The sequence below is a fragment of the Trachypithecus francoisi genome, unplaced genomic scaffold (assembly GCF_009764315.1).
Source record: "Trachypithecus francoisi isolate TF-2019V2 unplaced genomic scaffold, Tfra_2.0 Lachesis_group5, whole genome shotgun sequence".
Taxonomy (NCBI): Eukaryota; Metazoa; Chordata; class Mammalia; order Primates; family Cercopithecidae; genus Trachypithecus; species Trachypithecus francoisi.
Window position 1 is genome coordinate 113,081,868 of NW_022681470.1, and position 26,296 is coordinate 113,108,163.

Below are 26,296 nucleotides of genomic sequence, written 5' to 3' on the forward strand. Positions count from 1 at the left end.
ACAAGATTTCACAGACATCAGGTGTCCTTTGTTTTAACCATATTCACACTACAAGTTATGTTCAACTGCTTACTAAAAATGATACCAGTCAGGAATAAAGTCTTTAAATTTTCATGCAGATATTTGTATCCCAAGCAGTTGCTTTTTGATTTTAATATGAAATGCAAAATACACATTTTGGATCCAGGAAGTGTTACTTATGTGCCTGTAACAATTTAATTTTAGGCCAGGCGCAGTGGCTTATGCTTACAAACCCAGCATTTTGGGAGGTCGAGGGAGGATGATGGCTTAAGCTCAGGAGTTCAAGGCTATGTACTAAAAATAAAACTAGCCAGGCATGGTGGTACACACCTGTAGTCCCAGCACTTGGAGGGCTGAGAGAAGAAGATCGCGAGGTGGCAGTGAGTTATGATCTAGCCACTGTACTCCAGCCTGGGTGACAGGGCAAGACGTTGTCTCAAAAAAAATCATACATGTTAATATATTCTAGTTTAATGTTGCAAACATCTTTAGTATTTCATCAGAAGGGTTATTTTTCTAAGAAGTGCAAAAGGATTTTAAGATTTTTAACACAGAGGGCATGTAACAAATGAATCCTGACAGACACTTGCAGTTTAGAATAAATTTGTGAACATCCATGCATATAAAGTAGTCCTCTGGGGACAAGACGTGTTCACACTGACCCCACGGTGAGAGCTGTCTTTTGAACTGTGATCCGACTCTGAAAAGTAGTGAATGCCCCAGGTGATAGACTGTAACTGTGAGTGGAATTAAAGCTGCTTGCATGCCTTTTAATCCAAAAACAAATTCTTTTTAAAAAATTTTAAATAAACTTTCACCTTTGTATTCTTTCATTACAGATATCCATTTGGGGATGAAATCTACTTTGAGAGCTAGCAAGGCAACGTGCAACTGCTGTTGAATGACGACAGCAATTCAGGAAAGACTTAAATATGAAAGCAAATTGAACACATCAGGGCCAGTTTATTATCAGAAAAGAGATAAGGCTTATTGACTAGCCAATATGTCATTAAAATTAAGGTTTATAGTGTGAAGCTTTTTTAAAGTTTAATTTTACTTTGAGAGTTTTGCTCTGTCGCCCAGGCTGGAGTGCGGTGGCGCAATCTTGGGTCACTGCAACCTCCACCTCCTGGGTTCAAGCGAGCAAGTCTCCTGCCTCAGCCTCCCAAGTAGCTGGGATTACAGGTGTGCATCACCACACCCGGCTAATTTTTGTATTTTTAGTAGAGACGGAGTTTCGTCAGGCTGGTCTTGAACTCCTGACCTCAAGTGATCTGCCCTTGTCGGCCTCCCACAGTGTTGGGATTACAGGCGTGAGCCATCGTGCCCAGCCTATATAGTGTGAAGCTTTTAGGAAAATCAGAACAGGGTAGATAGATAGCTATTAAAAACAATGTTTAAACGGAATAATGTTGAATGTTTACAGGCTGTAAGAACTAGTGTAAATAAAAATAAACTTTTTACATTGTGGTTTGGTATACTGTGTTACTGAATTTTCTTATAAGAACCCCACGAAACTTACCTGAGTTTTTAAAATGCTATCCAGGGCATCACACCTTATAGTATACGTGAAACATAATGTAATCCAGGTTTTAATTTAGTACCTTTTTTTTTTGGCTGAGCACTTAAATTCCAGATTATGACTCTCTCTTTAAAAAACATTGGCCATTTAGATAAATAGTTCTAGTTGCCCATCCAAATCACCTGAATGACTTTTTGAAAGAATAAGGGTCCACATCCCCAGATCCTATCCCAGCTGTGCACAGTCAGGAGCAAGGAGTGTGGAACAAGTTGGCAGCTTGTTCCAAGCATGGGCTTTTGCAGTCTGTGATGCAGTGTTACTCCGGGCCCTGGTCTGTCCCATACTTGTCTTTTGCTACAGTTACTTTGTTATCCCCTTGTAAACTGCCTTCAGTATCTGGGATAAGGAAGACAAGGCTTAATGACAACTAATGTTCTAGCTGACATCTTTCATACTTACTTTTTGTGAGTTTTCATCTGTTTTCTATTTACGTGTCCTAGGTTCTTGACCTAACCACATGGTGTTTTTTGCTTTTTTTTATATTGGAACTTAGAAACGTTTGTTTTACAGCAGTATTACGGAAGAGAAGAGACCATTTTAAATATATATATATTTAAACAAATAGCCCAAAACACATAAAAGATACTTGTTTTCCAGAGACAGGGTCTTGCTCTGTCACCCAGGCTGGAGTGCAGTGGTAAGATCAAAGCTCAGTGCAGCCTCCACCTCCTGGGCTCAAGTGGTCCTCCTGCCTCAGCCTCTTAAGTAGTTGGGACTACAGGTGTCTGCCAGCATGCTTGCTATCTTTTTTCTTTTTTTTTTTTTTTTTGAGACAGAGTCTTGCTTTTTCACCCAGGCTGGACTCCAGTGGCAGGTCTCGGCTCACTGCAGTCTCGGCCTCCCAGGGGTTCAAGCGATTCTCCTGCCTCAGCCTCCCAAGTAGCTGAAACTACAGGTGCATGCCACCATGCCCAGCTAATTTTTGTATTTTTAGTAGACATGGGGTTTCGCCATGTTGGCCACGATGGTCTCAAACTCCTGACCTCAAGTGATCCACCCACGTAGGCCTCCCAAAGTGCTGGGATTACAGGCATGAGCCACCGCGCCTGGCTGCTGATTTATTTTTTGTAGACACGGGGGTCTTACTGTGTTGCCCAGGTTGGTCTTGAACTCCTAGCCTCAAGCGATCCTCCTGCCTCAGCCTCCCAAAGTGCTGGGATTACAGGCATGAGCCACCATGCCCAGCCCAAGAAATAGAGTTTCTGTTATACTGACTTTGGCCTAAAAAATATTGAAAATAGATTTTCATGGAGAAAAAAAAAAACGATTTTTAATAAGACTATTTTATATGCTTTTTTACATTGATCAAGTACATTATTTTTACTAAACAGCATTGTTTCCCACTACATCCATGGTTACGTGTAAAAAAAATGCCATTGTCAAGATTTTAAAAAATATTTTCATAAGAGGATTAAATTCTAATCTATGATTCACTTAACTTCCTACTTTACAAACACTAGGTAAAGTAACCTAATAAGCTGCTAAAGAACACATCCCAAGTAATCACAGATGATGAAGCACCTTTACAGGACACCTCCACCCTCAAACACGCGCGTGTCCAGAGAAGTATTAATGCCTTAATAGACTACTGAAGGTTAACTATTTACATTATTCTAAAAATATTTTAAGCTGTATTACAGTGCTATAAATTCTCCTTTTAAGGAAAAAATGAATAGATTTTTTCCTTACCGCGTTCTGAAAGGAAAAAAATACATCCGTAGTAACTAGTGGTCTGCTGATTTTTTCCCTGAATTTTTAAACTCCAACAAAGCATTACTTTGCAAAAAGTCCTTTAGCCCAAAGTCAGTGTCTCTGTTTTGATCTCTTTGTAAAAGAACTCTCTGTTCATCCATTCTCTTTGCCTGGGACCGTAAAATAAGGCTGAAAAAGTCTTCATCTGGTACTGTCGGACCCTTTGTGGTAGCAGGTGGTGGAGCACATCTTTGATCATCTAATCTGGATCCCTGAAAGTGTATGAGAAAGAGATTAAAAGACATCCTGTGGGAAAGAAAGCACCAAGCTATGTTATATCTCTGTCAGTCATGACAAGAAAACACAGTTGTAAACTTATTTGGGGCTTCTCAGAAATTAATCTTTGTTTTTACATTTTGTTTTCTTTAGTTCCCAGCCTGATTTCTGAAATAAAGTAATCTTTAAACCTGAAACAAACAAACAAACAAAAAACCTGAAACTGCATAAAATGTTTCCTTTAAAATGACTTATATAGGTATAGCTGCTTCATGGGTTTAGTAAGTGCATTATATTAAGTCATACTGTTTTAATTACAATTGGTCACAAAAAATCTGAGATAAAACACAAGGTCAACTGTATCTAAGTATGACAGTTCAAGGTTATAATCTAACAGGCATCAACAGTGGAACTTAACAAATCTTTAGAAATATGTACAAACCCCATGAGGAACTACCTTAAAAAAATCGCGTCTTAGGCTAGGTGACAGCAAACTGTAACCCAATGCCTGCTTCTGTAGATGAAGTCATTTTCATTTTCCCATCAATACATTTGTGTATATACTGTCTGTATGGCTGCTTCCCTACTAAATGGCAGAGTTGGGCAGTTGCAACAGAGACCATATAGGCTGCAAAGCCTAAAATATTTTCTGTCTGGCCCTTAACAGAAAAAGTTTGCCTGCCTCTATCTTAGGCAATTAAATCTGTTAATAAATAGCCTAGACTGAATTTTTTTTTTTTGAGACATAGTCTCACTTTGTCATCTAGGCAGGAGTACGGTGGTGTGATCCTGGCTCACTGCAACCTCCATCTTTCAGGTTCAAGTGATTCTCCTGCCTCAGCCTCCCAGTAGCTGGGACTACAGGCGTGTGTCACCACACCCGGCTAATTTTTTTATTTTTAGTAGAGACGAGGGTTTCACCATGTTGGCCAGGCTGGTCGTCTCGAACTCTTGACCTCAAGTGATCTGCCCACCTTGGCCTCCCAAAATGCTGGGATTACAGGCATGAGCCACCATACCTGGTCTCTGAATTTTTCTTTCAAGTTTGAGTATTATAATTCTTATGTTAGACATGCTACTTGTCAAATAAAAAATACATATACTTACAAGTATACACCACAGTTTCTGGCATTGTAGCTCAAGAATAAGAATAGAAGTGTGATAGCTGATATCTGAATACCTACTACATTGTTAGGGACTGTGATAAGCACATAGATCCCTGAACATTTAATCCCACAACCCTCAGAGGATGCAGTTATTTACTGCCCTCCTAAGTCGGTGCTGCCTCCACACATACCTGGCTCACTCATTTCTCCTGTCATAAATTGATAATTTCAATGTCCTCCAATTAACCCAACACTTGGCACTTCAGTTCCTAGACTTCCTCTGATTGAGTGTTCTCATCCTTCACTTCGGCATTAGCCATTTGGCTCCCGTGATCATATTCTAGCCTCTTGTTATCTCTATAGAAATGCCTCTTCCAGTTCTTTGCCCATTTTTGAATCAGGTTGGTTTTTGTTGAGTTTTAGGAGTTCTCTATATATTCTGGATATTAATCCTTTATTAGATATGTGATTTCCAAGTATTTTATATTGAGTTGCCTTTTTACTGTTGATAATGTCCTTTGATGCACAAGTTTTTAATTTTTAAGTCCATTTTGTCTATTTTGTTGTTGTTGTTCCCTGCTTGTTTGCTTTTATAACCAAGAAATCACTGCCAAACCCAATGCCATGAGGCTTTCTTTTTCCCTTTAGCGACAGGGTCTCACTCTGTGGCCTAAGCTAGAGCACAGTGACATGATCATGGCTCACTGCAGCCTTGAACTCCTAGGCTCAAGTGATCTTCCCACCTCAGCCTCCTGCGTAGCTGGGACTACAGGTGTGTGCCATTAAAAAAATTTTTTTATAGAGATGGGGTCTCACTATGCTGCCCAGTCTGGTCTTGAACTCTTGGGCTCAAGCAGTCCTCTCATCTTGGCCTCCCAAAGTGCTGGGATTACAGGTGTGAGCCACCACATGCTCCTCTTGAGTTTTATAGTTTTAGTTCTGATGCTTAGGTCTTTGATCCACTTTGAGTTTTGTATATGGTATTAGGTAAGGGTCCAACTTCATTCTTTTTGTATGTGGCTATCTAGTTTACCCAGAACCATTTGTTGATAAAACCATCCTTTCCCCCATGGAATGGTCTTGGTGTCCCTGTTGTGTATCATTTGACCACACATGCAAGGGTTTATTTCTGGGATCTGTATTCTGTTCCTTTGGTCTATATGTCTGTCTTTATGCCAGTACTGCACTGTTTTGATTAGTATAGGTTTGTAATCACCTGAAATAAATGTGAGTCCTAAAGCTTTACTCTTAAGATTGTTTTGGATATTTGGGAGTCCCTTGAGGTTCTATATGAATTTTACGAATTTGAGGCTATATTTTCTATTTCTGTAGGGGGAAAAAGCCATTTGGATTTTTATAGGGTTTGCATTGAATTTGTAGGTCACTTTGGATAGTATCGAAATTTTAACATCAAGTCTTCTAATCCATGAACATGGGATATTGTTCCATTTGTTTTCTTTCATCTCCTTCAGCAATGTTTTGTGGTTTTCATTATACAAGTCTTTTGCCTCAATGATTAATTCCTAAGTATTTTATTTTTTGATGCTATTTTAAATGGAATTTTATATTTCTTTTCCAATTATTCATTGTTAGTGTATAAACACACAATTGATTTTTGTGTTGGTTTTGTATCATGCTATTTTGCTGAACTTGTTGATTACCTCTGTCAATTTTATTGATACTTTGTCCTTTTCGATGTGAATGCCTTTTTTTCTTTTTTGCCTAATTGCTTGAATTTCTAGTACCTCATTGAATAAAAGTGGCAAAATCCTGCATTCTGATCTTGTTCCTGATCTTGGAGGAAAGCTTTCAGTCTGTTACCATTGAGTATGATGTCAGTGGTGCATGTTTCATATATGGCTTTTATTATGTTCTGGTAGTTTCCTACTGTTGCTAATTTTTAAGTTTTTATCATGAGTTTTGAATTTTGTCATTTTTTTTTTCCATGTGTTTTTTCCCTTTATTCTGTTTATGTGTTACATTGATTTTCACATGTTGAACAATCAATCCTTGTATCCTAGGAATAAATCCCACTTGGTCATGTTGTAAAATCCTTTTGATGTGCTGCTGAATTTGGATTGTAGTATTTTGTTGATTTTTGCATCTGGATTCATGAAGGATATTGGTCTGTACTTTTCTTGTAGTGTCTGTCTGGTTTTGGTATTGGCAATACTGGCCTCAGAGAATGAGTTATGAAGTGTTCCTTTATCTTCAGTTTTTGGAAGGAACAGTTTGAGAAGGCATAGTGTTAGTTATTTAAATGTTTGATAGAATGCACCAGTAAAGATATCAGGTCCAGGGCTTTTATCAAGAGGTTTTTGATTACTGATGCAACCTCCTTACGATGGGTGTATTTTCTGTTTCTTCATCATTTGTTCTTGGCAAGTTTGTGTTTCTACTAATTTGAATGTTTTTAAAATTAGTCTATCCAGCTAAAAGTTTGTCAAAATTTTGTTAATCTATTTTTCAAAATGTTTTGGCTTCATTGATTTTCTCTATTTTTTTTTCTGTTCTGTATTTTATTTATTTCTGCTATAATCTTTATTTTTCTTTCCTTCTGCTAGTTTAGGGTTTTGTTGTTCTTCTTTTTCTAGTTCCTTAAGTTGTAAAGTGAGGTTGTTGACTTGAGATCTTTCGTCTTTTTTTAGTGTAAACATTTACGGCTATGAATTTCCCCCTTGGCATTGCCTTTGCTGTGTCCCATACATTTTTGTATGTTTATTTTTATTTGTCTCTATTTTATAGTTTCCATTGTGATTTCTTCTTTGATGGATTAGTCGTTTAAGAGTGTTTAATTTCCACAAATTTGTGAGTTTTTCCTGTTTTCCTTCTGTTATTGCTTATTTTATCCTTTGGGGTCAGAGAAGGTACTTTATATGATAGTTATCTTTTAAATCTGTTGAGAATTTGTGGCCTAACATATGGACCAACCTGAAAAATGTTCCATGTGCACTTCAGAAGAATGTGCACACTGCTGTTGTTGGGTCAAGTGTGCTATATATGCACATTAAATCTAGTTGGTTTACTGTGTTTCAAGTCCTCCTTTTCCTCACTTATCTTCTTCTAGTTGTCCTATCCATTAATGAGCATAGGATATTGAATTCCTCAACTATTTTTGTAGAACTGTCCATTTCTCCCTTCAATTCTGTTAATTTTTGCTTCATAGATCTTGATGGTTTGTTATGTCTCTTTAGCATTCCTTGAATCTACTGGGACCACTGCTACTTTTTACTTTCACACCTTTCATTTCTTTATTTCCCTTCTTAAAGCCTAGATTCTAAAGTCTATTATTAAAATCACTTCCTGGCACATGTCTTCAACTACCATTCTCTCCCCTAAATCCCATTCTCCTGGCAAAATATCAGTCTTGATTTATCTCTCTGCCTCAAGCAGCTGGTTATGACTGGATAAATATACAATTGCACTCACCAGTTTTACTACCAGTGACTGAGAACCTCAGGTGGGTTCTTTCCACAGCACAGTATTCTTAACACTTTCCCCTAGTTTCAGTTTCTCTAAGTCATCTATTTCCCACTTCCTTTCTCTTCAAATTTGTAGGGCTCCCCAACCCAAATCTTAACTAATGACTACTTCTTTCTTTGGTGAGACAATAAAAGCAGCCAGAGAGAATTCCTACTTGCTCCCATCTCCAAATCTGTACTCTGCTTTCCCTCTCTCACCTACACAAAAACTGTGTTCTTCAGTTACCCCAGACTTACCTACATCACTGACTCTTCTCTACTTGACCGTTTCCACCTGTAAGCTATGTTATCACCCCAAAAAAGAAAAGAAAAAACCACATTTGCCTTGTATTTCTTTTCTAGCTAATGGTCCATTTAACCCATTAAAGTTTTCTATATTTACCATCTCCCCTTTCACACTTCCCATTTTCTCACCCCACTCAATCCTTTGTCCCCACCATACCACTGAAACAGTATCTTTCAAAATTATTTATAATCTCCATGTTATCAAATCTAGTAGTTATCATCTGACTCAGGTTCTTAGCAACATTTGCCACAGTTGAGCACTGCTTAAGATACACTCTTCACTTGATTTCCACCACACCACACCTCACCCCCACCCCAGCCCAGCCCACCCTCGGGGTATCCTTCCAACTCTCTGGCTGTTGCTGGTTTGCCAGCTCATCTTCCTTCATCTAACTAGTAGATTTTGAAATGCTCAGGGCTTAGTCTTCCTGTCCTATTCTTTAGGTAATTTCTTCCCAGGGCTTTAATACCAGCTATATGCTGATGTCTCCCAAATTTACTTCTCCCTTGGGCTCCAGATTTTACATCAAATTACCTATTTAACACCTCTACTTCATTGTCTATACCAGTCACACCTGCCATTCTTGAACTGGCTAACAGTTGACCAAATTTAACGTGTCTAAAACAGAACTCTTGCTTTTTGTCTTCAAACTTGCTTCTCCTCTAGTCATCTCCATTTCAGTAAACAGAACCATTCATTTCCCAGTTATTCAAGGTGTAAGTAATCTTTGATTCTCTTTCCCTGAAACCCTCTACCCAATTTATTAAGACATCCTGCCAACTAACCATAATATATAACTGATATAATAACTAATAATATAGCCCTACGCTGACTACTTCTCACTGTTACCACTCTAGTCCACATCACCAGGATTTTTTGCCTGCATTGCCATACTATCTTCCTAGCTGGTTTTCATACTAACACCCTTGCCACTCTATATTCTTCCATCAGTAGCCAGGATCCTCTTTGAGGATACTCCCAGTACCTTCTTAATACATCTAAAACATAAGACTTTATCATGGCCTCCAAGAGCCTAGATGATCTAGGCCCTGATTACTTCTCCATCCTCATTTTGTGCGACTCTTCCCTTCCCCTACCCATCCCATGCCAGTCACGTTTGCCATTCCTTGAACTGGCTAAGCTTTTATATCCAAGAGGGGACTTGCTGCCTCTGCATGGAATACTCTTTCTCTAGATAGTCACATGGCTGACTGCTTCACTGCATTCAGGTCTCTATTCAAATGACAATCCAGAAAGGTCTTCTCTAACCACCCTACCTAAAACAGACACTCCCCCTACCACCAACACCTTCGCTTACCCACTATCCCTTTATCCTCCTTTAAAGTTCTTCATAGCAAGTATGATTACCTAATACAACACACATACACACACACTCTCTATATATATACCCACACACACACACACACACACGTCTCTCCTAAAATGTAAGATCCTTTAAAAATCAAGTGTGTCCTCAATGCCTAGAATAGCACCTGAAACAATCAGTGTTCAATAATTTTTTACTGAATGAGGGACAATAATAACTCTCTAATAAAAAATAAGCCCCTCCTGAATGAGAATTATAACACTGCCAGTGTTCTCAGTGGCATCTGAGCTGTATGCAGAATGAAAAAAACATACAGACATACCTGACATTTTACAAGGATGTCAAAGAAATCTTCATCAGCCTCTTTGTTGTCATTAGTCATCAGGTGGCTAAGTACCGACTGGCTGTTGTTTTGTGTTAGACGAAGCCCTGGCAAATTACTGAAACTAGCTCTCTGGTCATCCAGACGACGGCTCTGTGAGCTGGCAAGAAGGTCTAAAAACTCATCCGTGTTGGGGGATACCACAGGAACAGACGGTGCTAAGAATAGAAGAAGAAAGCCAAAGGTTAAAAAACAAACAAACAAAAAAAAACCTAAGCACATTGATCATATATACCTAGATCTTTTCAGCCTTGCCAGTCCCAATACCCGCCCTGCCCTCTTGCTATATCGCTGACACGGATGGGCTTTGGCTAGATGGGTGTGGTTTTTACTGGCGGGAGGGAAAAATGAACCCCAGAGTACTTCAAATGACCCACTTGGAGGTTATTCAGATTTGGCTATATTTCTCTATTTAACGCTCACTCAAAATGTAACTATAAGATATGTGACCAGATTTCAGAAGGTGAATAAACTGTTTCTCTTACATAATTTCTCAGACCAGGATGTGTGGGACAGTGTTTTTTATTCTAGGCCCTGGATACAAATCATTTAGTAAACTAACAGTTAAGTGCTGCTGGCAAGTCTTGGTCTATGGTACAAGAAGTCTTCTGGAGGCTGAAATAGAAAAATATAAGCAACCTATTTTAGTCCTTTCTAACTCAGCCAGGCCTTAGCCATAGGTTCCTCTTCAGTCTGTCTTTGTTTTTCTTTCTTAATCCAGACATGAAGTATTGACATTTTATATATAATCATAAAGTATGTATAACTACTTTTCTTCCTCATTTTTATTTTTAAAAGTTATATTAAGGCTGGGCACGGTAGCTCATGCCTGGAATACCAGCACTTTGGGAGGCTAAGGCAGGAAGATCACTTGAGGCCGGGAGCTTGAGACCAGCCTGGACAACATAGCAAGCCCTCATCTCCACAAAAAATAAAAATAACTAGCCGGGCATGGTGGTGTGTGCCTGGAGTCCCAGTTACTTGGGAGGCTGAGGTAGGAGGATCACTTGAGCCCAGGAGCACAAGGCTGCACTGACTATGATCATGGCCTGGCACTCCAACTTGGCTAACAGCAAGATCTCGTCTCAAATAAATAAATAAAATCAGATTTTATTTTTATATATTTTTTAGACATAGGCTGTAACTATGCTGCCCAGGCTGGAGTGCGGTGGCTATTCACAAACGCGATCATTGCACGCTATAGCCTCAAACTCCTGACCTCAAGTGATCCTCCCACTTCGGCCTCCCAAGTAGCTGAGATTACAGGCGTGCACCACCACACCTGGCTCACAGTCACATTTTCCACAACAGATTTTTCAAAGAAAACTAGGGAGGTAGTATAATATAGTTAGTAGAAAGCACATTGGACTAAAAACACAGGTATACATAAGGGAACTGAAAAAACCTTGTTTGAACTGTATAATAGCAGCATTTCAGATATACCCAGATTCAGGCTCATTTATTATATCTCTTATGATGGAAACTCAATTCTCAGAAATAAACCACAAGAATACAAAGAGAACTATTAAAATCGGGGGAGAAACAGAGATGACTTACTTTTTAGCATCATTTTGGGGGGAGTGGAAGAAGTTGTTGTTGAAGCTGTATGGCAGTTCTTTTCTTGTAAGCAACATCTCTGATCATCCATCCTATTGCTTTGAAATCGGCTTAATAAGTCAAAGAACCCTTCATCTCCAATAGTATCTGCACTGATTTTCTAAAATATTGAGAGTAAGTCTAGTTCATTTGAATATTCCAGTATTATTTTTAGATCATCAATGAACATCATGATGCATTTAAATGCAAAAGGTAAAGGATGAGGATTAAAAATGAAAATTGACATTTTGAAAAAGAATACAAGATGGCAAATATTGGTAATAAAATCTTATTTTAATCCAACTAACAAAAAGCACTTCTAGTTTTTAATTCCTGTATTTCTAAAGCTAAAGAAACATACCTCAGACATAACAGAACCACTACAGATACTGAATTATGCAAACACTGGTGATACAGGCCTGTACTTCAGGCTCTGCATTCAGTTCTGAACATTCTACAGTGGAATTTAAGTACACTTACCTCTTTGTAAGAGCTGTCTAAGAAAGAAAACAAGGGTATTTTCCTCCCATAGTGATTTCTTTTTTTTCTTTTTTTCTTTTTTTTTGAGGCAGAGTATCGCTCTGTCGCCCGGACTGGAGTGTAGTGGCCGGATCTCAGCTCACTGCAAGCTCCGCCTCCCGGGTTTATGCCATTCTCCTGCCTCAGCCTCCCGAGGAGCTGGGACTACAGGTGCCTGCCACCTCGCCCGGCTAGTTTTTGTATTTTTTTTAGTAGAGACGGGGTTTCACCGTGTTAGCCAGGATGGTCTCGATCTCTGGACCTCGTGATCCGCCCGTCTCGGCCTCCCAAAGTGCTGGGATTACAGGCTTGAGCCACCGCGCCCGGCCACCATAGTGATTTCTAAGGTCTTTTTATTATACTTAGATTTGAAGACCCTGAAAAAATACAAACTTCAAATAAATGAATATTTGTGAGGAGAGCAAGATCTATATTTATACTTCATTTGGAAGGCTTCAAAACTGAAATGATTAATGCAATGTTTAATACAAGTAATTATTTTAATTTTTTCATAATGATGTATTATAATAGAGGCACATATACAAAAAATGTTATGGGCCTGAGGAGGAGAGAGGAACTAATTTTTAGGAGAAACAGGGAAAATTTCATAGCATGTCTTTGTGTTGGCTCCGACATTTGGAGGTGAGAGATGTTTCATACTGGTTAATATGCAATAGTATTCAATTGATGATGAACTGAAGGGTAGGGGTAGGTATAGAGGAGGGAAGAGGCCTTTGTATGCAGTATAACAAATGTAGACTTTATCCTATGTGAAATAAGATGAGCACTGGCAATAGTCAATTTTAAGCAGTTTTGTTTAGAGATAATAAATGAAGGCAGGGAGATCAGGTACCTATTGAAGTCTAGGTAAGAGAGTAAGTACTAGGCTAAGACATGGTAGCAGATTTTTTTTTTTTTTTTTTTTTTGCAGAATCTCTCTCTGTCATCCAGGCAGAAGTGCAGTGGTATGATCTTGGCTCAGTGCAACCTCTGCCTCCCAGGTTCAAGTGATTCTCCCGCCTCAGCATCCTGAGTATCTGGGACTGTAGATGCATGCCACCACACCTGGCTAATTTTTGTATTTTTTGTACAGTCAGGGTTTCACTATGTTGGCCAAGCTGGTCTCGAACTCCCGACCTCAGGTGAGGTCTTGGCCTTGGCCTCCCAAAGTGCTGGGGTAGCAGATATTTTTTAAAAGGGGTAAGGGTGAGCGCAGATCTGAGGGACACAGTAGATCTGATGTGGTTAGTGAAAGAGGGAATCTTGCATGACACTGGGGTTCCTGGCTTAGGGACAGAGTAAATGGTATCCCTTTCACTGGGACAAGGAAAACAGGAGTGATTGAGAGAAGCTTTTAACATGTTAAATTTGAGGTTTGGGATTGATACATACATAAGCCACAGTCAAATGTGTTAATTACCAACAAAAGACTTTTTCCTAGGAGCAAAAAAGCCTAGAATTCAAGACTGTGAACATGAAAGTACATATGGCTCCAAAAGTATGGGCATTTTCAGTTGAGGTAAGTGAGCTTAGTTAAGACCCCAAACTTTGAACAAAGGCGTGACTTCCTTGAATTCCAGTCCTGCTCTAGATCTACAAAAATATCCCTGAATTTCTATATACCCCATAATTTTTCATTTTATTAGTCATAGCTATCCCAGAGAAGCTATATAAGAAACCAGTGATAAAAACTGAGGCATTCTATAACAATACCACAGACTGGGGGTAAAGAAATCGAGACAAAAGACACTACAAGGGTATAGGTATAAATGAAATGCTGACAAAAGAAATCTCTAACTTAAAACAAAAAGGTTAACTTTTTTTTCAAAGGCTCTCATTGCTGGAAAAATTGCTTTTATTTATTTTACTCTTTTGAAGACAGTCTCACTCTGTCGCCCAGGCTGGAGTGCAGTGGCACGATCTCGGCTCACTGCAACCTCCAACTCCCAGGTTCAAGCGATTCTCCTGCCTCAGCCTCCTGAGTAGCTGGAATTACAGGCATGTGCCACCACACCCAGCTATTTTTTGTATTTTTAGTAGAGACGGGGTTTTGCCATGTTGGCCAGGTTGGTCTTGAACTCCTGACTTCAAGTGATCTGCCTGCCTTGGCCTCCCAAAGTGCTGGGATTTACAGGTATGAGCTACCGCGCCCAGTCAATTTTATTTTATTTTTTTGAGATGGGGTCTCACTCTGTCACCCAGGCTGGAGTGCAGTGGTGCAATCTCAGCTCACTGCAACCTCTGCCTCCCAGGCTCAAGCAGTCCTCCCACCCCAGTCTCCTGAGTAGCTGGGACCACAGGTGTGTGCCACCACACGCAGATAATTTTTTGTATTTTTGGTAGAGATGGGGTTTCACCATGTTTGGTAGAGATGGGGTTTCACCAAGAGTTCTAGGCTGATCTTGAACTCTTAAATCCAGGACATCTACCCACCTTTGCCTCCCAAAGTGCTGGGATTATAGGCATGAGCCACTGTGCCTGGCAGATAAATGGATTTGATAATATGAAGTACCTTCTTTATAATTTACTTTGATCCTTTTACCAGATTATAGGGTAGCTGGATTTGAGATTTCCCTGATACTTATTATCAGTAAACTCATCGTATTTTTATTTTTATTTTTTTTGAGACGGAGTCTTGCTTTGTCGCCCAGGCTAGAGTGCAGTGGCCGGATCTCAGCTCACTGCAAGCTCCGCCTCCCGGGTTCACACCATTCTCCTGCCTCAGCCTCCCGAGTAGCTGGGACTACAGGCGCCTGCCACCTCGCCCGGCTAGTTTTTTGTATTTTTTTTTTTTTTTTAGTAGAGACGGGGTTTCACCATGTTAGCCAGGATGGTCTCGATCTCTGGACCTCGTGATCCGCCCGTCTCGGCCTCCCAAAGTGCTGGGATTACAGGCTTGAGCCACCGCACCCGGAGCATATTTTTATTTCTAAATAAATTAAATAAACTGTTTGCTATGATCATTTTTCTCTTTTTTTTTTTGAGACAGGGTCTTGCTCTGTTGCCCAGGCTGGAGTGTAGTGGCATGATCTCAGCTTACTGCAACCTCCACCTCCTGGGCTCTGGGACCACAGGCACATACCACCATACCCGGCTTTTTATTTTTTGGTAGAAACAGTTTCACCATGTTGCCCAGGCTCATTTTTCATCAAAAGTTTGTAATTCTATCATTACAGTTTCAGTAATATGATTAATAGTAGATGCTAACAGACACTCTTCATTCTAAATTAATATTTAAAAATCCTTGAGCATCTGAATTTAATTTGTTCTGCCTTCTGAGCTGAGTAGAGGGTGGTTTTACTGGGAGACAATGCAGTGAAATAACTGGTAGTATTTTTGCAAACAACAGTGACTCAAATAAATAATTATTGGCCAAGCGCAGTGCTTCACATCTGTAATCCCAGCACCTTGGGCGGCCAAGGCAAGCAAATCACTTGAAGTCAGGAGTTCGACACCAGCCTGGCCAACATGGTGAAACCCTGTCTCTACTAAAAATACAAAAATTAGCTGGGCATGGTGGTGCGCACCTGTAATCCCAGCTACTTGGGAGGCTGAGGCAGGAGAATCGCCTGAACCCGGGAGGCAGAGGTCGCAGTGAGCCGAGATTGCGCCACTGAACTCCAGCCTGGGTGACAGAGCAAGATTCAATCTCGAGAAAAAAAAAAACAAAAAGAAAAATAATTATCGTCCAATACAAGGGAGCAACTTATCTATTAAGACAGTAATTACCAGGCCGGGCGCGGTGGCTCAAGCCTGTAATCCCAGCACTTAGGGAGGCCGAGACGGGCGGATCACGAGGTCAGGAGATCGAGACCATCCTGGCTAACATGGTGAAACCCCGTCTCTACTAAAAAATACAAAAAACTAGCCGGGCGAAGTGGCGGGCGCCTGTAGTCCCAGCTACTCGGGAGGCTGAGGCAGGAGAATGGCGTAAACCCGGGAGGCGGAGCTTGCAGTGAGCTGAGATCCGGCCACTGCACTCCAGCCTGGGTGACAGAGTGAGACTCCGTCTCAAAAAAAAAAAAAAAAAAAAAAAAGACAGTGATTACCATTTCTAATTTTGAAGAAGATAGAAAAGATAGGGAAATATGAATACAAAGATATTTTATATTACATGTCTAATTTAAATTACTAAAAATTCAGTATGAATACAAGAAAACCCAAATGTTGGTACTCAAAACACAATACTCAAAAACTTAAACGTACCCTCTGAGAATCTGGAATTCGGTGGTCAATAGAATTACTGGCATCTTGGAGAACTTTAGTGGAGGAATTTGTTTTGTATTTTTTCCCCTTCAGTCTGTTGACAAAGAGTAGCTTTGCAGAAGGTTTGGCAATAAGAGGTTTTTGCTTAGCAAGAATTTCACTGTTCCAGTTCTGTATCTACAAAATTATAAATGGAAGGCAGGTGAAAAAACACGTCCAAATCCCCAGCTCTCTTCTGGTTTCCCATAATATTAACCTGACATACTCACTTATTTACTATTGGGGGAGAGAGGAAGAATTTTAGATCTCTATAAAAATATCTTTTTTAGTATATTGCACTATTTTCAAGATCTTGTACCAAATGCGTACTGTGGATTTCTCATTATCAAAACATTAAAATGCTGGTTTTAAAGAACCTATGAATAAGAAAGCAAGGTTTGCCAAAACCTTATAAAAATAAAATATGAATGGTCAGAGAAGGAGCCAAAGTTTTACTCTAGATGTGAGTTACTTAAAAATATGTTACAACTGGAATTTTTGGATGTATGTAGAATTTTTAAACATAAAAATTAATATTTGAAACATAGCATTAATTAAAAAAAAAACGGTACTGTTTTTACTAATACCATACTAAATTCTCAATAGGCAAAACCAATTTATAAAGGTCTAGATCACCGGGCGCGGTGGCTCAAGCCTGTAATCCCAGCACTTTGGGAGGCTGAGACGGGCGGATCACAAGGTCAGGAGATCGAGACCATCCTGGCTAACCCAGTGAAACCCCGTCTCTACTAAAAAAATATAAAAAACTAGCCAGGCGAGGTGGCGGGCGCTTGTAGTCCCAGCTACTTGGGAGGCTGAGGCAGGAGAATGGCCTAAACTCGGGAGGCGGAGCTTGCAGTGAGCTGAGATCTGGCCACTGTGCTCCAGCCTGGGCGACAGAGCGAGACTCCGTCTCAAAAAAAAAAAAAAAAGGTCTAGATCTGGTGTAAATACATGACAACCTACAAATAACAAAATAACATTTATTGAGTACAGGGGAAAAATATGCATACATACAATAGCTCTGACATTTGCAGCTTTAACATTCAGTCTTAAATGTTTACAATTAAGTCTAAAGGTTCATGCTATGTAATAATTTTAGTTACACACATTTTTTCATAGGTAAAATTACAGTCAAATGCACAGATTTTAAGTCTATGATTGGAAGCCATATAACCCCTACTCCAATCAATACATAGAACATTTCCACCAATCCAGAAAAGTACCCCATGAGACACAAACTGAAATAAACGTACAGGGGAGTGAGACATGTAGCTGGGGATGGTGGCTCACACCTGTAATCCCAGCTACTCAGGAGGCTGAGGCGGGAGGATTGCTTGAGCCCAGGAATTTGAGGCTAGCCTGGACAACATAGTGAGAACCCATTTATATATATATAATGTGTGTATGTGTGTGTGTGTATATTTGTTGGTTTGTTTTTTTTTTTTCTTTTTCTGTTGCCAGGCTGGAGTGCAGTGGTGCAATCTCGGCTCACTGCAAGCTCCACCTCCCAGGTTCAAGTGATTCTCCTGCCTCAGCCTCCCGAGTAGCTGGGACTACAGGTGCTCACCACCACACCCAGCTAATTTTTTGTATTTTTAGTAGAGACGGAGTTTCACCATGTTGGCCAGGATGGTCTCGATCTCTTGACCTCGTGATCCACCCACCTTGGCCTCCCAAAGTGCTGGGATTACAGGCGTGAGCCACCGTGCCAGGCCTTGTTGCTGTTTTTAAAACGTGGTTAGTAAGTAAACCAAGCCATCGATTCCTTTTCACATACACATTATAAGGGGAAATTATTTATTACAGTGGATTTCATGGCCTATTGTTTAGAGAAAAGGAAAATGGTCCTTGATGTGAGAACATAAGACTGCACCCAAAACCCAAGAAGAAAAATTAAAAATGTTCCTTATATATTTATTTGAACTTCTCAACAATACTGAAAACAAGAATACAGGGCGAAGCAATTCGCTTTTTCCTTATGTATGCTTCTTTACTTTGTTGAGAATAATGAAATAATGAATTCTTTGACAGCTTTATTATGAGGAAAAGAAACCAATACAAAGAACTAATTGTACTTAAACATATTTTAAATTAAGGATAGAATTTTATCACTTGGCTCTTGGAGAATTACAAGGTCAAATCTAGTCAGCTTCTTACATAACACTGTTAGTACCACTACATAGGTAGGCAGAAGATAGCAAATTAATTTTGCTACTTATTAGTATGTTCCTAAAAGAAGAAAGTAGACAAAAATCGCCTTAAAAGCTTTTAAAAAATAATTTGTGGATTGAACAAATTTATATTTGAGAACCACTCACAAAGAAAAGCTGGACATTTGGAAAAATCACAAAGTCCTTTAAAAATTACTAGAGTTTCCAAATAACTCTGTGAATTGCTGGAATAAAAATATCTTGGATATGATTCTAACACAATTAGATTTTGGTTTTTTGAAGACTATTCACACATGAACTATCACTATTGAAAAAGCATATGTTATTGTTATAATGATAGGGCAGAAGAATAGTTAATGGCATGGAAAGATGTTCCTTTTTCTTTTCTTTTCTTTTTTTTTCAGAGGCAGGGTCTCACTCTGTCCAGGCTGGAGTCCAGTGACACAATCATGGCTTATTGCAACCTCTGCATCCCAGGCTCAAACGATACTCCTGCCTCAGCCTCCCAAGTAGCTGGGACTACAGGCATGGCATGCAACATTAAGCCTAGCTAATTTTTCTATCTTTTTTTTTTTTAATTGTAGAGACAGGGTTTCACCATGTTGCCCAGGCTGGTCTCAAACTCCGGGGCTCAAGTGATCTGCCTGCCTCGGCCTCCCAAAGTGCTAGGATTACAGGCATGAGCCACTGCGTCCAGCTGGAAAGATGTTCTTGATAGATTACCACATATTAGAAAATAGTGTCTATAACATCCATATGAAAATACCAGATGAACAGATGCCAAAATAACTGTAGTTACCATCAGGAGGCAGGATTACTGATTATCTTTATTTCTGTATTCAAATTTTCTAAAGTTGCTGTAATGAAGATATTTTATAAAAAGTATTTTTAAAAATATACCACAGCTGGCACAATGGTTCACACCTATAATACTAGCAACTCAGGAGGCTGAGGCAGGATGATTGCTAAAGGCCAGGAGTTCAAGACCAGTTTAGACAACACAGTGTGAGACTCTGTCTGAAAAAACTTAGCCAGGCATGATGATGTACACCTGTAGTCCCAGTCTCAGTGAGACTCCATCACGAAAAAAAAAAAAAAAAAAAAAAGAAAAGAAAAGAAAAAAAAAAAATAAGAGAACGAGAGCTTTTTTTTTTTTTTTTTTGAGACAAGTCTCGCTCTGTGGCCAGGCTGGAGTGCAGTGGCGCGATCTCAGCTCACAGAAACCTCCGCCTCCCTGGTTCAAGCGATTCTTCTGCCTCAGCCTCCTGAGTAGCTGGGACTACAGGCGTGCACCACCACACCCAGCTAATGTTTGCATTTTTAGTAAAGACAGGGTTTCACCGTGTTGACCAGGATGGTCTCGATCTCCTGACCTCGTGATCCACCCACCTCGGCCTCCCAAAGTGCTGGGATTACAGGCGCGAGCCACCACGCCTGGCGGCGAGCCTATTTTGACAATGTAATATTCAGTTCAAAGGAAATGGAAGACAGTAGTCTTGATGTGTTCTTCAATAACCTGTTTCTAATTATGAAGTCCCTTCCCTTTTACTATGCACCCCTCACACCCAAGAAAAAGCCTAAGGAAGATGTATCTTTAACACAAAGTACTTGTTTAAAAAAAAAAAAAAGAGCTTTTCAAGAATGCAGCTAGAAAAACAACTCTTCTCTTGGTCATAAATTTCATTTATCTTGGCAATAAAGTTGCTATGTAGTTGGGAAAAAAAGGTTGTCCTTTTGATCTTCCTGATCTAATTAAAAAAAAAAAAAAGTAATACATTTACTTGGTAAATGATTCAAATAGTTCAAACTGGTATATAAAGTATTTCTAGCCTAACCCAGACACTCAGTCCTCTTCCCAGAAGACATCATTGTTAGCCCGTTTCTTACATCTTATTCCAGAAATGTTTTAGGAATCTACAAAGGAAATATATGCATGTATTTTTCTTAAACAGATGAGAGCATACTGTACGCATTCTTTTTGCACTATACTTTTTCTGTTTTTTTTTTTTTACAGGCAAATTTTAAAGTGATATCTATATAGGGCAAGCCTTATTTAAATTATTTCACTAAATGAAAAGTTACTAAAACATTTTATAATAGTTCATGAAATTTAAAACATAAAACCTGTCACCCACCTTTTCTGGTGTTAACTTCATAAGTTCCATATTTTCCATACTGTGCCGGCGTCCCAACTTGGGGCGTACACCTTTGTTTAAAAAAAATTAATTCAAATAAACCAGGGAGCCCTTAAGAGTACAAGTTCAGCATCATTACATTATTCAGTTCTAAAATCTGATACACAAACCCATATGGAAGGAGAAAACCTGTACAAATATGTATTCTTCTAAGAATAATGATTTTCCATACCAGCTACACAAAAATAGAATACACATTCCCCTCTAAAATGCTTTGATGTAAGGAAGTTACATTTTGGTTGGAAACTAACATTACCCCTTAATTTGAAAAAGGCATTTTATAATAACTGGTTTTATGCTATCCACACAGTTTCAAAAATGACAAACTGTAGAGCGGTTTATTCCTTATAACAACATAAGGAAAAGGCTGTAGGCCTTCAATTGTGTGAAAAGAATCAAAATAGCATCCCCACTACCACACTGTTATTCCTTTCTAGGTCATCCCTTTCCATTTTAAGATCTCATTAGATGACAGACTTACTGCCAGTCAGAAAACAAGTAAACAAGGCCTTAAATTTTTTTCAGTAAAGTTATTATAGAGAATTTCCATATCCATTTAATATTTTAAAATATTAGGTAATATTTTAAAAGGCATAAGAAATACCTAATACCCAGCTTCAAAAATGAAACATTACAAACACATTAAACTCCCCTTGTATAACTCCCCTCATAATTTACCTTGTCTTCCCTGTGCTTTTATGCATTTTCATTACAAATGCATGTATTTCTTAGCAATACAGCATGTGTGGGTTTTGAAACGCTTATAAATGGTATCATACTGTATATATTCTGCAACCAGCTTTGAGAAACCTTATATTTGTGAGATTCATCTAAGTTGCTATGTATACTTTAATTCATTTTCATTGCCATTTTTGGCAAGGGTTTTTTTATAATAACTGGTTTATACTATCCGCACAGTCTCAAAAATAACAGACTGTAGAGTGGACTAGGAAATTATCCATTTTACTATTGATAGATATTTGGGTTGCTTCCAATTTTTTGCTATGATAAGCACACTACAGATACTCTTGGAAATGTCTCTCAGTGTACATGAACAAGCATTTCTTCCAGTTTGGTGGTTATCAGGAGTACATAACTGGGAGCAGAACAGGAGTGGAACAGTTGGATCATACAGTTGGCACATCTTTAACTTCACCAGAATGTTGCTGGATTGTACGTCAGGATACACCAATTTCTATCCCATCAATACCATATCCACACAGTTTCATATAATAGTTTTATATGAAACTATTTCATATAATCCATATGAGTTTCCATTACCCTGCACCATTTTAATACTGGTAGTAATTTTTGTTTACTTCATAAGTTTCTAATAGTACTCCACTGTGATTTTTGCTGATGAGACGAAGTTAAGTATCTTCTATTTATGGGCTATTTGTGTACTGTTCGTCACTTTTGCCCCCACCCCCGTGCCTTCCACCCCTGTTTTTTAAATAGAGACGGGGTTTCACCATGTTGGCCAGGCTGGTCTGGAACTCTTGACCTCAAGTGATCTGCCCACCTCGGACTCCCAAAGTGTTGGGATTACTTGCATGAGCCACCATCCCTGGCCAGCCCCCGATCTCTTTTTTTGAGAAGGGGTCTTGCTCTATTGCCCAGGCTGGAGTGCAGTGGTGCAATCATGGCTCACTGCAGCTTTGACCTCTTGGGCTCAAGCGTTCCTCCCACCTCAGCCTACCGAGTAGCTAGGACTATAGGCATGCAACACCATGTCCAACTTTTTTTTTTTTTTGGATACAGACAGGGGTCCTATATTGTCCAGGCTGGTCTTGACTGCTGAATGCAAGCGATCCTCCTGCCTCAACCTCCCAAAGTGCTGGGATTACAGGCGTGAGCCACTGCACCTCTCCTGCATCATCACTATTACTGCTCTAAATCTGTCTTTCACATTTAAATCCTTAATCCATCAATAATTCATTTTTATGTGAGATTATTTTCCATATATGCAAGGAATATAGGCTCTCTACTTGATTCCACTGGTCTATTTGTCTTTATGGCAACAGCACACTGTCTTATTACTTATATCTGTAAAGAAAGCGCTTTTCATGTTCTTAGGAATGTTTTGGTATTTCTCAGAACTTTTTTGTTTCATATAAACTTGTGAATAACTTCATGAAGTTCCACAAAATAACTGTGATGTGTTTGGCAGTGCACTTAATTTTTATCAATTTGAGAAGAACTGAAATCTTTTATAAAATTTTGTCAGCCGGGCATGGTGGTGCATGCCTGTAATCCCAGCACTTTGGGAGACTGAGGTGGGCAGATCCCTTGAACTCATAAGTTCGAGACTAGCCTGGGCAACATGGGAAAATCCCATCTCTGCAAAAAAATATAAAAATCAGCCAGACGTGGTGGCGTGTGCTTATAGTTCCAGCTACTCAAGAGGCTGAGGTGGGCAGATTGCTTGAGCCTGGGAGGTAGAGGCTGCAGTAAGCTGAGATGGCTCCACTGCGCTCCCGCCTGGTGACAGAGTAAGAGCCTGTCTTGGGGGGGGGGGGGAAATTGTCTTCCCACTTGAGTATGATTTATCATCCATCAATTACTGAGAGAGATGTGTTAAAATTTCCCATTATAACTGTAGATTTTCCCATTTCTTTAATTTTGCTTTATGTACGTTAAGGCCTTGTTATAAAGGCCTACTAAGCCCAGACGCATTTAATGCATTTATCTTCCTGGTGAATTGAACTGTTAATCACTGTTAAGCACCACCATAAAGTGACCTTCATTTACTTTGCTTTTTGTTTGTTTGTTTTTGTTTTTTTGAGATGGAGTCTCCCTGTGTTGCCCAGGCTAGAGTGCAGTGGTGTGATCTCGGCTCCCTGCAACCTCCACCTCCTGGGTTCAAGAGATTCTCCCGCCTCAGCCTCCTGAGTAGCTGGGATTACAGTGCCCTGCCACCACCCCCAGCTAATGTTTGTATTTTTAGTAGAGACGGGGGGTCTCACCATGTTGGCCAGGCTGGTCTCGAACTCCTAATCTCAAGTGATCCACTGGCCTCAGCCTCCCAAAGTGCTGGGATTACAGGCGTGACTTACCACACTCAGCCAACCTTCTTCATTTCTAGTAAGACCCTTTGCCTTAAAGTACATTTTATCTGCTATTAACATAGCTATACTGGCTGTCTTTTGGTTAGTTTTTGCATGGTGAATCATCTATTCTTTTACTTCCAGGCTTATTATATCCTTATATTAGATATTTCTCTTGCAAGTAGTGTGTAGTTGCATTTTATTCTTTCTCCAATCTGCTACTGTGTCTTATAAATGGAACATTTTCATTTACTAGTTCTATTAAATGAAATATACTTAACAGATTTGGATAAATATATTCCTATGTTCACTGGTGAATTACATTAATTGATTTTCTAATGTTGAATCCACTTGAATTTTTTTTTGAGACAGAGTCTCTCTGTCGCCCAGGCTGGAGAGCAGTGGTGCTATCTATCTCAGCTCACTGCAACCTCTGCCTCCTGGGTTCAAGTGATTCTCCTGCCTCAGCCTCCTGAGTAGCTGGGACTATAGGCATGCACCACTGTGCCCTGCTAATTTTTGCATTTTTCAGTAGATAGAGGGTTTCACCATGTTGGTCAGGCTGGTCTCAAACTCCTGACCTTGTCATCCACTTGCCTCAGCCTCCCAAAGTTCCGGGATTACAGGGGTGAGCCACTGTGCCCTGCTCCCTGTTTGTTTTTAAATACATTGCTGGATTTGCTTTGCTAATATTTTGTAAAGATTTTTATATCTTATGTTCATGAGTAAGGCTGGCCTGTCATTTTCTTTTCTTGTATTGTTCTTATCTAGTTTGGATATCAAGGTTATGGTTCTCAGAAAGATTGATAAAAGTATTTCTACTTATTCAGTTGCCTATACAATTTTTGTGTAAGGTATTATAATTAGTTTTCTTAAGCGGCTGGTTTACCTCACTTGTAAAATAATCTGAGCCAGGTATTTTCCTAGTGGGAAGATTTTTAAATTACTGATCTAATTTCTTTATAATTTTAGCCATTAGCAAACCATTCACATTACATTTTACCATTGGCTCAGTTTTGGTAACTTGTTTTTCCAGAAATTGCCCATTTCTCCTAGATTTTCAAATATTTTGTCATAACATTATTCAAAATCTCTTTTTAATCTCTGCATATTTATTATGTCCCCTTTTCTTTTTGAACAGTCTTGCTGTAGACTTAGTCAAAATTTAAACAATTTGGAACCAAATTTTGACTTTAAAAAAACCATCTCTATTGAATCTTTAATTTTATTAAATTCTGCTCTTTTTAAATTTTTGCCTTCTTTCAGTTTTTTTTTTTCTTGTTTTTTTAGATATTTAGCTCACTTTCAGCCTTTTTCCTTTTTTTCTGGGAGACGGAGTCTTGCTCTGTTGCCAGGCTGGAGTGCCGTGAGTGCGATCTCGGCTCACTGCAACCTCCGCCTGCTGGGTTCAAGCAATTCTCCTGAGTCAGTCTTCTGAGTAGCTGGGAATACAGGCACCTGCCACCACGCCCAGCTAATTTTTGTATTTTTAGTAGAGACAGGGTTTCACCATGTTGGCCAGGATGGTCTCGATCTCTTGACCTTGTGATCCGCCCGCCTGGGCCTCCCAAAGTGCTGGGATTATAGGCATGAGCCACCGCGCCTGACCAGCCTTTTTCCTTTCTAAATACAACATAAATTTTGCTCTAAGTACCAATGTAAGTTGCGTGCCACAAAATTGAAACAATATTTTTATAATTCAGTCCTAAGTTACTTTTCAACTTTAAGATTTCTTTTTCAACCTGTAAGTTACTGAGAAGTGTGTTAAGTTTTCAGATGAATGTTTTATACATTATCTTATTAATTTCTAAATTAAATGCACTGTGCTCAGGGCATGTGTGATACAGATGTGATACAAATCCTTTTAAATTTGCTGAGATTTGCTTTATTGTCAGTTTTCTGTAAATATTTCATGAATACTTAAAAATAATGGAAATTGACCAGTTAGGTCAATATATTTCCATTAAATCTGTGGTTTTCACTTTTAAGGTGTAACCCCATATTAAAAAATACACATATATACCTAGAACATACACAAACATACAACAAAATCTTCACACAACAGTTTTATATACACACATACACATATGTGTGTAGTTTTTTGGTTTTTCTCTGTTGCCCAGGCTGGAGTGCAACGGCATGATCATGGCTTACTGCAGCTTCGACTTCCTGGGCTCAAGCGATCCTCCCACCTCAGCTTCCCAAGAAGCTCATGCCACCATGCATGGCTAATTAAAAAATGTTTTTTGGAGAGATGGCGGTCTCCCTGTGTGCCCAGGCTAGTCTCAAACTCCCGGGCTAAAGTGATCCTCCCAAGAGCTGGGATTACAGGCATGAGCCACTGCCCCGGCTCCTGTATGTGTTTT

The 26,296-nt window shown here is 39.4% G+C and overlaps 2 protein-coding genes across 13 annotated transcripts in view; one reads left to right on the forward strand and one right to left on the reverse strand.

The window, feature by feature from the left end:
• Window positions 1-1,491, forward strand: part of CLCC1 (chloride channel CLIC like 1) — a 34,738-nt gene extending 33,247 nt beyond the window's left edge. For 4 of the 6 annotated variants that reach the window (XM_033198735.1, XM_033198738.1, XM_033198739.1 and 1 more), the window contains one exon: window positions 861-1,491. The gene's annotated coding sequence lies outside the window, so the exon portion shown is untranslated. Of the gene's footprint in view, window positions 1-21 lie in introns of all 6 variants that reach the window. The other 2 variants (XR_004434174.1, XM_033198736.1) reach the window with 2 other exon arrangements.
• A 1,189-nt stretch (window positions 1,492-2,680) lies between these two features.
• GPSM2 (G protein signaling modulator 2) overlaps window positions 2,681-26,296 on the reverse strand; it is a 55,538-nt gene continuing 31,922 nt past the window's right edge. For 6 of the 7 annotated variants that reach the window (XM_033198727.1, XM_033198732.1, XM_033198733.1 and 3 more), the window contains 5 exons: window positions 20,824-20,894; window positions 16,476-16,652; window positions 11,712-11,871; window positions 10,095-10,312; window positions 2,846-3,567 (listed from right to left, as the gene is read on the reverse strand). In XM_033198727.1, coding sequence (XP_033054618.1) covers window positions 3,328-3,567; window positions 10,095-10,312; window positions 11,712-11,871; window positions 16,476-16,652; window positions 20,824-20,894 — 866 coding nt within the window. In that variant the 3' untranslated portion in view covers window positions 2,846-3,327. Of the gene's footprint in view, window positions 2,825-2,845; window positions 3,568-10,094; window positions 10,313-11,711; window positions 11,872-16,475; window positions 16,653-20,823; window positions 20,895-26,296 lie in introns of those variants that run through there. The other variant, XM_033198728.1, reaches the window with a different exon arrangement.